This window comes from Hylobates moloch, unplaced genomic scaffold, assembly GCF_009828535.3.
Source record: "Hylobates moloch isolate HMO894 unplaced genomic scaffold, HMol_V3 SCAFFOLD_5, whole genome shotgun sequence".
Lineage (NCBI taxonomy): Eukaryota > Metazoa > Chordata > Mammalia > Primates > Hylobatidae > Hylobates > Hylobates moloch.
The window spans coordinates 139,664,982-139,682,053 of record NW_026652280.1 but is presented as its reverse complement, the minus strand read 5'-3'; the positions used below and the strand labels follow the sequence as shown (position 1 = coordinate 139,682,053).

General features: G+C 36.7%; 1 protein-coding gene and 1 long non-coding RNA gene across 5 annotated transcripts in view; one reads left to right on the top strand and one right to left on the bottom strand.

The window, feature by feature from the left end:
- Positions 1–7,367: 7,367 nt before the first annotated feature.
- Positions 7,368–17,072, top strand: part of SH3GLB1 (SH3 domain containing GRB2 like, endophilin B1) — a 28,637-nt gene continuing 18,932 nt past the window's right edge. For 3 of the 4 annotated variants that reach the window (XM_032155458.2, XM_032155457.2, XM_058439620.1), the window contains exons 1-4: positions 7,368–7,512; positions 11,332–11,460; positions 14,365–14,498; positions 16,168–16,260. In XM_032155458.2, coding sequence (XP_032011349.1) covers positions 7,476–7,512; positions 11,332–11,460; positions 14,365–14,498; positions 16,168–16,260 — 393 coding nt within the window. In that variant the 5' untranslated portion in view covers positions 7,368–7,475. The remainder of the gene's footprint in view (positions 7,513–11,331; positions 11,461–14,364; positions 14,499–16,167; positions 16,261–17,072) is intronic. The other variant, XM_032155456.2, reaches the window with a different exon arrangement.
- Positions 8,543–17,072, bottom strand: part of LOC131383548 (uncharacterized) — a 44,168-nt gene continuing 35,638 nt past the window's right edge. Inside the window, exon 4 of the long non-coding RNA XR_009213693.1 lies at positions 8,543–8,754. This is a non-coding gene — a long non-coding RNA (uncharacterized LOC131383548). The remainder of the gene's footprint in view (positions 8,755–17,072) is intronic.

Sequence of the window (17,072 nt, the reverse complement as noted above, 5' to 3'; positions counted from 1 at the left end):
AGGACTTGCTTTATGAATCTGGGTGCTCCTGTGTTGGGTGCATATATATTTAGGATAGTTAGCTCTTCTTGTTGAATTGATCCCTTTACCATTATGTAATGGCCTTCTTTGTCTCTTTTGATCTTTGTTGGTTTAAAGTCTATTTTGTCAGAGACTAGGATTGCAACCCCTGCCTTTTTTTGTTTTCCATTTGCTTGATAGATCTTCCTCCATCCCTTTATTTTGAGTCTATGTGTGTCTCTGCACGTGAGATGGGTTTCCTGAATACAGCACACTGATGGGTCCTGACTCCTTATCCAGTTTGCCAGTCTGTGTCTTTTAATTGGAGCATTTAGCCCATTTACATTTAACGTTAATATTGTTATGTGTGAATCTGATCCTGTCATTATGATGTTAGTTGGTTATTTTGCTCATTAGTTGATGCAGTTTCTTCCTAGCCTCGATGGTCTTTACAATTTGGCATGTTTTTGCAGTGGCTGGTACCGGTTGTTCCTTTCCATGTTTAGTGCTTCCTTCAGGAGCTCTTTTAGGGCAGGCCTGGTGGTGACAAAATCACTCAGCGTTTGCTTGTCTGTAAAGTATTTTATTTCTCCTTCACTTATGAAGCTTAGTTTGGCTGGATAGGAAATTCTGGGTTGAAAATTCTTTTCTTTAAGAATGTTGAATATCGGCCCCCACTCTCTTCTGGCTTGTAGAGTTTCTGCTGAGAGATCAGCTGTTAGTCTGATGGGCTTCCCTTTGTGGGTAACCCGACCTTTCTCTCTGGCTGCCCTTAACATTTTTTCCTTCATTTCAACTTTGGTGAATCTGAGAATTATGTGTCTTGGAGTTGCTCTTCTCGAGGAGTATCTTTGTGGCGTTCTCTGTATTTCCTGAATCTGAATGTTGGCCTGCCTTGCTAGATTGGGGAAGTTCTCCTGGATAATATCTTGCAGAGTGTTTTCCAACTTGGTTCCATTCTCCCCATCATTTTCAGGTACACCAATCAGACGTAGGTTTGGTCTTTTCACATAGTCCCAAATTTCTTGGAGGCTTTGTTCATTTCTTTTTATTCTTTTTTCTCTAGACTTCCCTTCTCGCTTCATTTCATTCATTTCATCTTCCATCTGCGATACCCTTTCTTCCAGTTGATCGCATCTGCTACTGAGGCTTCTGCAATCTTCACGTAGTTCTCGAAACTTGGCTTTCAGCTCCTCCATCTCCTTTAAGCCCTTCTCTCCATTGGTTATTCTAGTTATCCATTCTTCTAATTTTTTTTCAAAGTTTTTAACTTCTTTGCTATTGTTTTGAATTTCCTCCCGTAGCTCAGAGTAGTTTGATCGTCTGAAGCCTTCTTCTCTCAACTCGTCAAAGTCATCCTCCATCCACCTTTGTTCCATTGCTGGTGAGGGACTGCGTTCCTTTGGAGGAGGAGAGGTGCTCTGCTTTTTAGAGTTTCCAGTTTTTCTGCTCTGTTTTTTCCCCATCTTTGCGGTTTTATCTACTTTTGGGCTTTAATGATGGTGATGTACAGATGGGTTTTTGGTGTGGATGTCCTTTCTGTTTGATAGTTTTCCTTCTACCAGACAGGACCCTCAGCTGCAGGTCTGTTGGAGTTTACTAGAGGTCCACTCCAGACCCTGTTTGGCTGGGTGTCAGCAGCGGTGGCTGCAGAACAGCAGATTTTCGTGAGACCACCAATTCAGCTGTCTGATAGTTCCTCTGGAAGTTTTGTCTCAGAGGAGTACCTGGCCCAGTGAGGTGTCGGTCTTTCCCTTCTGGGGGGGTGCCTCCCAGTTAGGCTGCTCAGGGGTGAGGGACCCACTTTAGGAGGCAGTCTGTCCGTTCTCAGATCTCCAGCTGCGTGCTGGGAGAACCACTACTCTCTTCAAAGCTGTCAGTCAGACAGGGACATTTAAGTCTATGGAGATTCCTGCTGACTTTTTGTTTGTCTGTGCCCTGCCCCCAGAGGTGGAGCCTACAGAGGCAGACAGGCCTCCTTGAGCTGTGGTGGGCTCCACCCAGTTCGAGCTTCCTGGCTGCTTTGTTTACCTAAGCAAGCCTGGGTAATGGCGGGCGCCCCTCCCCCAGCCTCGCTGCCGCCTTGCAGCTTGATCTCAGACTGCTGTGCTAGCAATCAGCGAGACTCCGTGGGCATAGGACCCTCCGAGCCAGGTGCGGGACACAGTCTCCTAGTGTGCCGTTTTCCAGGCCCGTTGGAGAAGCGCAGTATTAGGATGGGACTGACCCGATATTCCAGGTGCCGTCTGTTTCCCCTTTCTTTTACTAGGAAAGGGAACTCCCTGACCCCTTGCGCTTCCCGAGTGAGGCAGTGCCTCGCCCTGCTTCGGCTCGTGCACAGTGCACTTCACCGACTGTCCTGCACCCACTGTTTGGCACTCCCTAGTGAGATGAAACCGGTACCTCAAGCAGAAATGCAGAAATCACCAGTCTTCTGTGTCGCTCGGGCTGGGAGCTGGAGAGATCACACACCCATTTTATTTGTAGTCTTTTTTTTTTCTAAAAGTAGAGTTTGGAATCCAGGCTCCTTATTTAATAATATGGGTTATATGCCTATCCTGTAGTAAAAGAAGGATTACAGTGCCTGGTATAATGTAGCCGACTCAAAGACAATTCTTTCTGCAAAGCAATATTTAGAGAAAATATATAAAAGAGGATTAAACTTTCTATTCTTATGCCACTTTGCCCTATTACAAATGAAATATGAAAAAATTATGTATCAAATTATATTTTAGAAAACACTGAGTTTAATGACTTATTAAGAAGCTTATTTACAGTTTGCCTTTTAGGTTGTTTACCCAAAAGTTCTTAATTATTAAACTATACTGTCATCTATTCATTAAAAGATATGCTTAAAATCAACCAGTTTCTTATTAATACCTATTATCAAGAGATTACAAAATCAGTAATGATTTTTGACTTGAAGATGTTGAAAACTAAAATTTTTATGGGTTAATTTAAAATTTTTTGGTAACTAGGAAAGGGATCTTTTTTTAAAAGAAAGAATTAATAGGTCTTTTGCCCTTCTGAAAAGAGTGCCATTATTATAATTTTGTTTGAGTCAAGGCAGTATTATCCTAGAAGATCATAAAATCCTTGAGGGCAAGAAGTACATCATATGCTGATTATCTTGCAGTAGAAGCCATAAATATTTTTGATTAGTAATTTAAATCTTAATTTAGTTGAGATAACTCCTAGTGTCTGTAGTAGATGCATTATTTACAATGCTTTAGAGAAAACGTATTAAATATTGTATTTGTTATCTTAATATAGTGTACTTCTGATTAATTCTGGAAAAATCCTTTTGCTTCCACAATGATAAAATTGTGGGAAATATTATGTCTTTTACAATTATATTTAAGTAATAAGATTTAAATTTATAATTTCAATTTTAAAATATGATAGCATTGGCAGTGTCCTTATTGTGTGTCTTCCTCCCTTTTATTCATTCATGATAGGATTTAGTTTACTAATTTTGGTGAGTAATTATTGAATATCTTGTAGAAAGCGGAAGTGATCTGGAGGAGAAAGCTGTCCAGAGTGCTGTGAACAGACATAGGAGAAAGGAAGCACAGAATATGATTAGATAATAGTAATAGAAATAGAAAATACTAATTTTGGAAATCAGCAAGTATTTACTGGAAGGGTAGTATAGCATGAGACTATGAGTCAAACAGATGTGAGATTGAATCCCAACAATGACACCTTGGACAAAGTGTTTAAATCACCCTGAGCCTCAATGTATTAATCTCCACAATTATTCTTACCTATATGTGTGTGTGTGTATATATATATATATATATTTTTTTTTTTTTTTTTTTTTTTAGACGGAGTCTTGCTCTGTCACCCAGGCAGGAGTGCAGTGGCCCGATCTCGGCTCACTGCAAGCTCCGCCTCCCAGGTTCACGCCATTCTCCTGCCTCAACCTCCCGCATAGCTGGGACTACAGGCGCCCGCCATCACGCCCGGCCAATTTTTTTGTATTTTTAGTAGAGACGGGGTTTCACCGTGTTAGCCAGGATGGTCTCGATCTCCTGACCTCATGATCCGCCCGCCTAGGCCTCCCAAAGTGCTGGGATTATAGGCGTGAGCCACCGCGCCCGGCCTCTTACCTATATTTTAAGATTCTTTCCAGTATTTGATGTAGAATGCACAGCTTAGTTAATGGAATTTTTGAACATACACTAAGCCTTGACACAGAAGTATAAGAAAGATGTAAATGGTCTTGTTGAAAAAATAAAACATTAAAGAAATTAGAAAATAAAACAAAACTATATATAATGTGCTGAAATGTGAAACATAGAAACATTGTCATGTGACCCTTCCTACAGTACTGCTATTTTCCAAACAGGTTTTCTGTAATTAGACTGTCCCACTCGTGTAAGGGTTCCATGTATCTTCTGAACTAGAATAGTAAAAAAAAAAAAAAAAACTACTAATTGTGTGTGTTTGTAGAATCTTTATCAGTTAACATATTTTCTTTCTTCCTCAGACTCATACAAATAAATCACTTGGTGCAAATACCCATCTTTGCTCTGTTATACTTTCATACTCTTTTCAAAAAGAATATATATTTATTGAGATACCTGGGAGGCAGTATCATGAGATACTTTGCTTAATTATTAAATAATTAAGCAAACAGGCCTTTTTACCTGAAGATTGAAATGTTTTATTTTCCAAATAATTAACTTTCTAATTGCTAATTTTCCTGAAATACTGTCGGGAGAAAACTTGCCCTGAACCTCAGTTTATATCAGATAAATTCAGTGACTATTTTATTTTATATTTATTTATTATTAACTTATTAATTAGAGATAGGGTTTTGCTCTGTCACCCAGAATGGAGTGCAGTGGAGTGCAGCTGGGACTACAGGTGTGCACCACCAAGCCTGGCTAATTTTTTGGATTTTTTTGTAGGGACGTGGTTTCACCATGTTGCCTAGGCTGGTCTAGTACTCCTGAGCTCAAGTGATCTGCCCACCTCAGCGCCCCAAAGTGCTGGGATTACAGGCAGGCGCCCCTGCTCCTGGCCATAAGTACTGATTTTGAATTATTGATCTGTTGATTTTTCTATTAATCTATTCTTGGTTATTAATGATAAGTTAAGGATTTCCACAGAGAAATTAATATTTAATATGTGTGAGGGTGATGCTAATGAACTTAAAGAAATTGTGCAACTGGAAGATAAATCATCAGGACTATACACTGTTTCCTTAGATCTTAACATAGTTCATATCATTCAGTCACAGGTCGTTTGTTACCTACTCAGAGATGCTGTTTCTCTAACTACCCCCATCTCACACTCCTCAAACTCCTGCTCCCCTGTCTAGGCCCAAGTTGCCCATCCCTCCCCCACTGAAGCCTTCCCTGATTCTCCTGCTCTCCCACTTCCTCTCCCTGAAGAATGAATTCTTTCTCTGTACTTGGATTTGTATGTCACTCAGAAACAATAAAACCAACCATGTTGGTCCTCTTTACCGTCTTCATATATCCTTATTATCAGATTATTTATTTATCTATTGTCTGTCTTTGGAAATAAAATGTAAGCTTCCTAAGAACAGAAACCTTATCTGTTTTGTTGGCTGCTGAAACCCATGTGTTTAGAAGAGTGCCTGGCACATATGTAGGTGCTTAATAAGTATTTGTTGAAGGAATAAACGAAACGAACAAACAAATGGATAAACTTGCTTACTAAAGGGAAATTTATGCATGCAGTTTCAATTTTTAAGGGGCTAAGTGAAGAATTTTTTTTAGATCACTCTTTATAGGTGATGTTCACCTGAGTGAAAGGTATTCCCTTTCTTCCCTTCCTGTTGGTCACTTTATCTGGGAGTTATTTTATATAGCCATTGGTGGTAGACTTCGAACATGTAAAAGTCTAGTAGGAGGTCTGTTGCTTAGAATCTTCAGGGATCTGTAAAGACTATGGGGTTCTCTGTTAAGAATGAGGTTGCATAGTTTATCCAGCTGGCCTTGGGATCAGAGTTTGCTTTTGCTCAGTGCCCAATCCTCCAGCTACACTGCAAGTTTATGGGCTTAGGCAATAGCTTTGGAACTGCTATTTTTGGTTCTACCCACTGGGTCAGGGGCTGGCTATAGACCATTCTCAAAAAGACCCAAGGCTTTACAAAGGCTATTTAAGCTGTTATTTCTGGCCCCTAAACAGGAGCCTCAGTGGAGATTGTAACCAGAAGTCTAAGAATAGAATTCTAGAGGACCCTTCAGCTTAAGGTGCTGGTAATAACCTGAAAGTATTAAACCAAGAAGAAGGATGCTGAAAGAAACAATAAAACTCAGAAAATAGAGTAGCAAACGAGATTTTTAAGAAATGAAAGGAGAAAAACGCAAGGTGAACACTGTTTTGTCAGCCAGAAGTGAGTCATTACTGAGCACAGAATTAATGCTAGTGATGTACCTGTGTTAAGATAAGAGGAAGCCACATATTCTAGAGGAAAATGATGCATGATAAACAGCTTGAGTCATCACCTCTAATGTTTAATTAAAAGTATCCAGAAGGCTCTAGATCTACACAGAATCTTTTTACCTCTTTATTATTATATAGACAATGCTACCTTTTCTCAAATACCAGTATATTCAATAATAAAAATTGATTCATTGAGTATGTTTAACCACATTTTATGACCTTTAAAAGATGTCTTCATAGTATGAATAGGATATGTTCCAAAAGTTAGTCTGTAAATAAATTGCTGGAACATATCCTCAACAGCTTAAATGACAGGTTTTATGGTATGTTCTGGGAAACTATTTATCTAACTAGGTGTGATTAAAGTGCTAATAAGACATAAACCACAATAAACATTAACAGCTCTTTTAAAACTTAATAATTACAAGGCACCAAAGTGATTTGCATACACAACCGTACTTAATCCCCCAAATACTATAAAATATGTATTGTCTCTCTTTTATAATAGAGGGTACTAAAGAAAAAATATTCAATACGTTGCTCAGGTCACACAGCAAACAACGAAGTTAAGATTTGAATTCAGATCCAACTGACTCAAAGCTCTTACTCCTTACCATTATCCTAGTCTACCTAGGTTAGGTAGTTGAAATAGTTGCATGCTTTATATACCAAGAAATATACTTAGGTTTTTTGTAGAATTCACACCATACATTTTAGCAGAACTAAGAGTATGTGATGACTGTAAGGTAAGGTCATCCACAAAAGAAGTATGGATAAATTACCATAGGAGCAAAAAAAAGTATTCATAAGCAATGGCTTACAAAGCTGGAGCATGGTTATTTGTATGTTTAGGATTGTTTAGCTTTGAATTTGCTTTTTACTTATTGATATGGTTCCCTAAAATTTATTTGCAGTATATTTAATTTTTGTTTTACAATCAATAACAGTTCACAGAAGAAAAGCTTGGCCAGGCTGAGAAGACAGAATTGGATGCTCACTTAGAGAACCTCCTTAGCAAAGCTGAATGTACCAAAATATGGACAGAAAAAATAATGAAACAAACTGAAGTGTTATTGCAGCCAAATCCAAGTAAGAAACTCTACCTCTTCTGTACCTTAAGTACTATTAGTGGGTTTTTAAATGTTAAAAAAAAAAAAGTTTCAATGGCCATCTGAAAACATAGGATTTTTTTATTGTAGCTTCAGGGTCTGTGGGGTTTTTTGTGTGTGCTTTTGTGAAGAGGAAGTGATAAACAGCTATGTACCTAACCAATTTGAAAATATTTTTCAATCTTTTATAGAATCCTTATAAAAAATCTCAATTTTAGGCAGTGACTTTGAATTTTAAGATTTATGAGCAGCTGTGTATATAAATATGTTTTCCTTTTTCATTTAGGGAAGAATTGTCCCTAGATAAAAATCAAGACAAAGTTATATAGATGCTTAAGTAGGTACCATTTTTTATGTTTAAGTTTTTGGTGTGTGTGGGTTTTTTTTGTTGTTTTTTGTTTTTTGTTGAGACAGAGTCTTGCCTTGTTGCCCATGCTGGAGTGCAATGGCGTGATCTTGGCTCACTGCAACCTGCACCTCCCAGGTTCAAGCAATTCTCCTGCCTCAGCCTCCCAAGTAGCTGGGATTACAAGCATGTGCCACCATGCCCAGCTAATTTTTTTTTTGTATCTTTAGTAGAGATAGGGTTTCACCATGTTGGCCAGCCTAGTCTCGAACTCCTGACCTTGTGATCCACCTGCCTTGGCCTCCCAAAGTGCTGGGATGACAGGCATAAGCCACTGTGCCCAGCCTATGTTTAAGTTTTACATTTTCACATAAATTATTTCGTTTGATCTCCAGACAACTACGAGATTTTCAGATTAGTCAACTCAATAACCTTGCAGTTAAAGCGCATAATTGTTTAGTGAATGAAACTCATGAGTTAGCATCTTGTCCAATGTAGCATAGCTAATTAGAAGTGGAAATTGGACTAGAACCAGGTGTATGAACATCCACTGTGAGCTTTGCATATCAAAACTGAAGAACAAAGGTACAATGTATGCTTTCCTTCTTTTTTTCCCCCAATGTTGTTTGGGACCAAGTTGTGATATGACATATGCTTACTTTTAGATACTAACTTAACCTTCAAGCACTATACAAATATTAACAGTTCTCTATCATTTTAGTTAAATGGTAGTGACTTTTTAAATACGCCTTTTGGTTGAAAAACTGAACTGTTGAGTTCTGTGCTCAGTACCAGGGTAACAGGTTCATGTGTACCCCAAACTTCAGCATCATTCAATATACCCAGGTAGCAAATCTGCATGTGTACTCCTCGAATCTAAAATAAAAGTTGGAAATAAACAAAATAAGCTTTTTGCACTTTGATTGAGTCCTAATGTCTTTGGACACCATGTAATATTTTTTATTCATTTAAGGCCATTTAAATTCTACACTCTGGCACTTTTATTAAAAGTAATAGACATTTTTCCCCTTGTTCTAAACATGTTTTCCTGAATGGAAAATAAGCTCATTCACAACTGGTAAATAGGGAAATAAAATACAATTCCCTCCTGCCCCTGTTTTGTGCCAGGAAGTAGTAGTAATTGTTTTTGTTTTTTGTTTGTGCTCTGGTTTTGTTTTGTTTTGTTTTGTTTTGTTTTGTTTTGTTTTGTTTTGTTTGAGACAGAGTCTTGCTGTGTCACCCGGGCTGGAGTGCAGTGGTGCGATCTTGGTTCACTGCAACCTCCACCTCCTGGGTTCAAGCGATTTTCCTGCCTCTGCCTCCTGAGAGTAGCTGGAATTACAAGTGTCCACCACCATACCCGGCTAATTTTTGTATTTTTAGTAGAGACAGGGTTTCTCCATGTTGGCCAGGCTGGTCTCGAACTCCTGACCTCAGGTGATCTGCCCACCTCAGCCTCCCAAAGCACTGGGATTACAGGTGTGAGCTACCATGCCCGGCCAGTGCTCTGGTTATTAAGTTACATAGGTTTTGAGTAGCCAAACCCAGCACTCCTTTTCTTGTAATTCCTATGTTGTTTTCAATGTATGACCTTCTGGAAATGGGTTTTTCAAAAATATGTTATGCAGAAATACATATTACATTGTAGCAGAATTGCCTGCATATTTTAGATTTTATTATAACCTATTGAAATTAAACGTTGATTAATATACCAAATATTTTATTAACTGAACGAAGTCAACATAAGATTCCATTTTAAACTTTTGACCAGATAGGTGGAAAAGCAGTCAAAATTAAGAATCAGAGTCAAAACACAAAGCTCTTTTTTTTTTTTTTTTTTTTTTTTGAGACAATGTCTTACTCTTTCACCCAGGCTAGAGTGCAGTGGCACAATCTCTGCTCACTGCAAGATCTGCCTCCTGGGTTCAAGTGATTGTCCTGCCTCAGCTTCTCGAGTAGTTGGGATTACAGGCATGCGATACCATGCCTGGCTAATTTTTGTATTTTTTTTTTTTTTTTTTTAGTAGAGACAGGGTTTCACCATGTCAGCCAGGCTGGTCTCAAACTCCTGACATCAGGTGATCTACCTGCCTTGGCCTCCCAAAGTGCTGGGATTACAGGCGTGTACCATCACACCGGGCCAAAATGAAGTTCTGAAATTTAACTAGTATCTTCTAAATGGTTATGTTTTAAAAAGTTCTTTTTGGTTTTAACTATTTAAAGGTATTTAATTTCTGCTTTAAAACTTCTGATTTTGTCTGTACTAGAATCTACCACAAAAGCAAGTATTATTGCTATACTCTATTTTATGTATTATAACTAAGCCTTTTACCAACTCCTGAAGTGTTTGTTACTGGTTCAGCTCATTTTTGAAATTTTCAGTGCACTGTGTGAAACTTCCGCATGTGTAGGAATCTATGTGAGGTACTTAGAGGGAATCTATTTGACTTAGCTTCAATTTATGCTCAATCATTGTTTCTGGAAACTTAAGCCATTTTTTCATTTGTTCCTGAAATACCTCTAGGTTGGACAGCATTGTAAATGTTAATATTTTTGGTCTTAAGCATTTTGCTAACCAAGCGTTTATTCAGCTTGTATTTTTTCCCCTTTCCATTTATTCTAATATTCTATTATTGCTTTAACCTTTTGTATTTTAAACTTATTTTTAATGATGAAATCTTTTGAGTGAATGCATGCTCAGAGATAATATCTATATACTTGTGTACTTTAAACGTAAACTAAATCCAAGGCATCATATTGCTGATCTGTCTGTAGACTATTCCAAGCCTGGATTGTTCTATTCCTTAAGCGTCTGTGTCTATATTTAGACTCTAGGCAAGAAAAGGAGAGAGCAAATGCTCATGCTAAAGCTGTCAGATGTAAGTCTTTGGTTCTTCTAGATACTTTATATCTGTATTTTCCTAGCCAGAAATCCTGATTTTGAAATTATGAATATACATTCAGAGTAAAAATTAGAGTTAAAATGCTACAAACAGGGCAAAGACACCTTCAATAAATATTAAGTGAATTAATCAGTCCTTTTCTGGAACTTAAAATCTTGTAGAATACTCAAATAATAATTTTATTTTATTTTAAAATGCTTTTGTGCCAAGATATTTTATCAAATTTCTAAAATATAATTTTTTAGTTATATAATAGTCTAACATACAATTTTAAAAATGTATTTGTTAAGATATGTGCTTCATGGATACATATGTAACAAACCTGCACATTGTGCACATGTACCGTAAAACTTAAAGTAAAAAATAATAATAATAAAATTAAATTAAAAAAAGAAAAATAAACTTACTTGCTTAAAAAAAAAGATATGTGCTTGAATGAATGCTAACTTTATATTTAGGAGATGATAAATGGCTGCTGATAGGGGAAAAAAAAATCTTGTAATTAGTTTTGCTTTTTAGAAATCGTTGGTAATTTTAACCTTTCTCCTAGATGCCAGGATAGAAGAATTTGTTTATGAGAAACTGGATAGAAAAGCTCCAAGTCGTATAAACAACCCAGAACTTTTGGGACAATATATGATTGATGCAGGGACTGAGTTTGGCCCAGGGACAGCTTATGGTAAGTGAAATGCAAAAAGTTCTAATAAGGGATATCTTTATGTTTAGATTTATTAAAGATGTCATTAACATATTAGTAGGTTGGGTGCAGTGGGTCGTGCCTGTAATCCCAGCACTTTGGGTGGCCGAGGCGGGTGGATCACGAGATCAGGAGATCGAGACTATCCTGGCTAACATGGTGAAACCCCGTCTCTACTAAAAATGACAAAACATTAGCTGGGTGTGGTGGCAGACGCCTGTAGTCCCAGCTGCTCAGGAGGCTGAGGCAGGAGAATGGCATGAACCTTGGAGGCGGAGCTTGCAGTGAGCCAAGATCACACCACTGCACTCCAGCCTGGGCCACAGAGCGAGACTCCGTCTCAAAAAAAAAAAAAGAAAAACATAGTAGAATTGGTTTTAACTTCAAATTTATGTTAAAAATTTTCAATGAAGTGAGAAATATAGGCAAATATATACAGTTAAATTTAATATTTAATATATTTAAGCATATATTTAGTTATTCAGAGAATTCACATCTTTTTTAGTTCTAGAAAGTTTATTGAATTCTTCACTTGTTCTCCCAGTGATCTTACAATACCTATGTTGTAATACTTGTGATATTGCAGTTATTGTTTGCATATGTCTCTTCATTGTTTAAAAAAGCTTTCTAAGGGTTTATTTTATGTTAAAGGTACTTGGCACATAGTGCTTGAACAAATCAGTGCTTTTGCTATAATTTTGCAATAATGTCAGTAACCAAAAAATATTAACAATTGTTATCTGGATATTTGGATTACATTTCATTTCTGTTTTTCTCTCATGTATTTCAAATTTTCTATAGCCATGGTTTAGTTACACTAGCTTTATTAGTTGCTGTACAGACTTTAAATGTATAGCCCTGAAGCTTAAAGTTACACATCTTTATTGTCACTCTAATTTTCTCATAACATGAGACTATTACAGATTTCAGTAGCTTCTTTTCCTGTTGTTTATGTCTAATAATAATTCTCTTTATACATCTGCAAGATACTGGTCTTTGGATATGAAATGGTAGGTAGATTAAATTAATTTCTACACATAGTTCTGATTTACAGAATAGTTTATAAATTCTAGGATTAAATGAATTTTAAGCTTTAGTAGTTATCTTTATGTCAGAAAGAAAGAACCTAAATATTGTTGAATGCCACTAATCCATTGACAGGCTTTTTTAGATACACAACTTCGAAACTTCCACATTGTGTTCTTCAAAATCTAATTTTTAAGTCTGAAAATGCTTAGAACTTCAAAATAAAATTATTTCTGAATTTTAACTTAATTTTTAGAAAAATGTTATACATTAAACAGATGTTTCATTGCCTACTTGTGCCAGGCTCAGTTAGATGCTAGGATCATAAAGGTATGTGAAAGGAACCTAGCAGCCCCTTCCTTCACCAGGCTGAAGAAGGTTTTAGCAGAGCATGAACATTAGTAAAGGCTTCTAGATTTTCTTCCCTTTTAAATCTGCTTAATCTGTTTGTACCTCTAGTAATTCTAGTGAATGTACCCTGGTTATTAGAATTGGGCTTTGTGAACCTATTACCTTATTAGTAATTAATAACTAAAATTTGAGTATCACAGGCATGGGCTAAGCATTATATAGTATATATATTTACATATTAAGTAAATTCTCATTTATATCCTGCTTTTAAGATAAATTATATTACTTTCATTTTAAAGACAAGGAAACAGGTTTGGAGAAGTTAAATAATTAATCCACAGTCACAGCTAGTATAGTAATTCAGATGAAGATCTGTCTGTATCCAGTGATGGAGCTCTTAACTATTATCCGTATTACCTTCCTTATCAGTCAGATCCAAACTTATTCTAACATGAAGGGATTAAGATCCTCAGAGCTAAAGCTTATTAGAAGTAAAACTAGGAGTGGAACCCTGATCTTGGGGTTTCCTTTCTTTCTACTCTACTTTGTACTGTACTTGCCCTATTTAAGTATCAGAGTATATGTATTGCAAAAGCATGGATTTTTTTTAACTTAAGATATCAGTATGAACTATTATAGATACTTCACATGATAACTGCAAGGATGTAGAAACAGAGGACAAATTGTGACTTGATCTCTTGGAAGCATTATACTTTTATAAGTATAACCATAGTCACCCCTCGATATCCATGGGGGATTGGATCCAGGCCCCCCACCCTGAGGATACCAAAATCCATGGATACTCAGGTGTCTTATATAAAATGGCATAGTGTTTGCATATAACCTATGCACATCCTCCCTTGTACTTTAAATCATCTGAATGTAAATGCTATGTAAATAGTTGTTATGCTGTATTTTTTGGGGAATAATGACAAAGGAGAAAAGTCTGTACATGTTCAGTACAGAGGCAACCATCTTTTTTTTTTTTAAATAGTGACAGGCCCTGCTGTGTTGCCCAGGCTGGCCTTAAACTCCTGGACTCAAACGATCCTCCTGCCTCAGCTTTGGAGTAGCTGGGACTGCAGGCATATGCCACCACTGTGCCTGGCTCCTCAGCCATCTTTTTTTTTTCCTGAATATTTTTTATCTGTGGCTGGTTGAATCCATGGATGCCGAACCCGTAGATATAGAGGGCCGACTGTACACTATTTGAGCTGTGACCATAAATATTTTGGGGTATGTTTGCCCTCTTTAGTCCCATTGGTAGAATTGGTACAATTATCTATACTACAATAGGAACTTCATCTTTGTCTCCTTCATTTAGACACATACTCTTAAATTTACTTTTAAAATAAAACTATTTTAATTACAGTTAATTCTGTTTGGTTTTACTTTAGCAAACAAGTGACAGCTAACTTTTAAACAGACCAAATTGCTGATTTATCTTTACATGATTTTATTTTCTGATATTACCAGACAATGATTTTTAAAAACATTTTTCCTTTGCAGGTAATGCCCTTATTAAATGTGGAGAAACCCAAAAAAGAATTGGAACAGCAGACAGAGAACTGATTCAAACGTCAGCCTTAAATTTTCTTACCCCTTTAAGAAACTTTATAGAAGGAGATTACAAAACAATTGCTGTGAGTTGAAAAATGTCCCCTTTATTTAGTAAAATCATTTAGATATATATTTATACTTTTTAATGAATAATTTGGCCTCTTAATGACTGTGTAGATGTAGTGGATTACAAAATTAAATAATCTAGGTCAGTGCATGTTCACCAGAATACAAAATTAAACCAAAATAAAAGACTACTGATACATTTACTCCATTTGTGTGTCCTACAGTGTTATTAAGATGCCTTTATCCCTTTTCATTCATTACCAACACTAAAATCTATAGAGAGGTTCCTGGAATGATTATGAAAATATGGTCTAAAATATCACCATAGTATATATACCATGTAGCTCTTCATTTTTTAGGATTTTAACTTATTTTCTTAGTGATGGAGAATGAAAATTTTCTAAGAGTTTTACAAAGCTGCCCTTATATTATAAATACTTCAAACTTTAATTTGCAGATTTCCTATTACAATATATTATAGAAACTCACAATATATTATAGAAACTTTCAATATGTTCACAATGGATTTGTCTCTGTGTAAACAAGTATTTGGCCTGAGACAGAAGAACTACCAAGTTAAAGTATGATTTAAAAGATATTAGCAGCCGGGCGCAATGGCTCATGCCTGTAATCCTAGCACTTTGGGAGGTCAAGGTGGGCGGATCACTTGAGGTCAGGAGTTTGAAACCAGCCTGGCCAACATGGTGAAACCCCATCTCTACTAAAAATACAAAAAAATTAGCTGGGTGTGGTGGCAGGTGCCTGTAATTCCAGCTACTTGGGAGGCCGAGGTAGGAGAATCGCTTGAACCCCGGAGGCAGAGGTTGCAGTGAGCCAAGATCATGCCACTGCACTCCAGCCTGGGAGACAGAGTGAGACTCCATCTCAAAAAAAGTGAAATAAAATAAAATAAAATAAAAATTAGTTTATCAATGCAATGAAATTTGACGTATGAAATCTAAGATTAAAGCAAACTGAATTATAATAAACTTACATACTATACAGAAGCTTGAAATTCCCTGAAGAATTCTAAGATACTATACTAATGTTTATTCATTATTCTGTAAGTTTGAAATTCCATTTTGGAGTGGTTGGGTTGCATTTGGTGCTATGACCCATTAAGTGCAGCCTGCCCAATCCTTGAGGTAGGACACCAGGCATCAAGGAACCCTTGCCCCCAGGCTTATACTTCCTTCTTTCTAGGCACTTTCTGGATAATCTGTAACAATTTGAAAGTTTTTCAATCTGGCCACTAATGACGTTTTGGGCTACACAATTCCTTGTAGAGATAGACTGTCTTGTGGAATGTTTGGCAACATTTCTGGCTTCTGGCTAGCAGACGCCAATAACATCCCTCCCCCAGTTGTGACAACCAAAAAGGTATTGCCAAATGTTCCCGAGGTAGGGACAGGGTCACAAAATATTAAAACTCATATTCCTTTGTTTCCATCATTGCCTGCCATCTTTCCCAGACACTTACAATGTTTCAATTATTTAAAATTTAAAACAGTAACAAGGGGGTGGGAGGGGGCAGATACATGAATGGTAACTTTATAGCCAATTTTGTAATCATAGATCTTTATCAAATGATACATATGTTTACTAGGGAATAATGCTTTAAATGTGTATACTCTTAACAGAATTTTAGCATCTTTAGCCTTTATTTTTTCTTTTCTATATTTATAGAAAGAAAGGAAACTATTGCAAAATAAGAGACTGGATTTGGATGCTGCAAAAACGAGACTAAAAAAGGCAAAAGCTGCAGAAACTAGAAATTCAGTAAGTAAATAGAAAAATATTTTTGATTAATAACTTTAAGATTTGTAAACTATTTTGCTAATATACCATGAAAGATACAGACTTATTAACTTTAGGGTCTTGTTTTTGGGCTTTCTAAACAAATTTGTCAGAACTTAATACATCCAAATCAGCACAAAGTAGTCATATCAAAAAGGTGATATTCATGGCCAGGCACAGTGGCTCATGCCTGTTATCCCAGCACTTTAGGAGGCTGAGGCAGGCAGATGGCTTGAGCCCAGGAGTTTGAGACCAGCCTGGGCAACATGGCACAGCCCCGTCTCTCTACAGAAAGTACAAAAATGAATGGGCATGGTGGCACCCACCTGTAGTCCCAGCTACTCAGGAGGCTGAGATGGGAGAATCTCTTGAGCGTGGGAGGTGGAGGTTGCAGTGAGCCAAGTTTGCGCCACTGCACTCCAGCCTGGTCAACGGAGCCAGACCCTGTCTTTAAAAAAAAAAAATACATATATATATATATATAATATATATGTGTATATATATATATAATATATATGTGTATATATATATATACACACACACACATAATATTTAGCTATACAGCTGCTGCTAAAAAACAAAAATTATGTTAGCTCCTAATGTGTTGTATTTTTTTAAATATCTTCAGTGGTGGCAAATACTTTTGGAGATAGATTTATTATAATTGGAAATAGCAAAAAAGATAGTAATTAAGATGAGACTCAAGTTTGAGAATACTTGTGTGTGGCTTAAAAATTAGATCAGTTCCCTTTCCACACACTGCTCAAACTAAAAGAATGTTCACCAAGAATAGT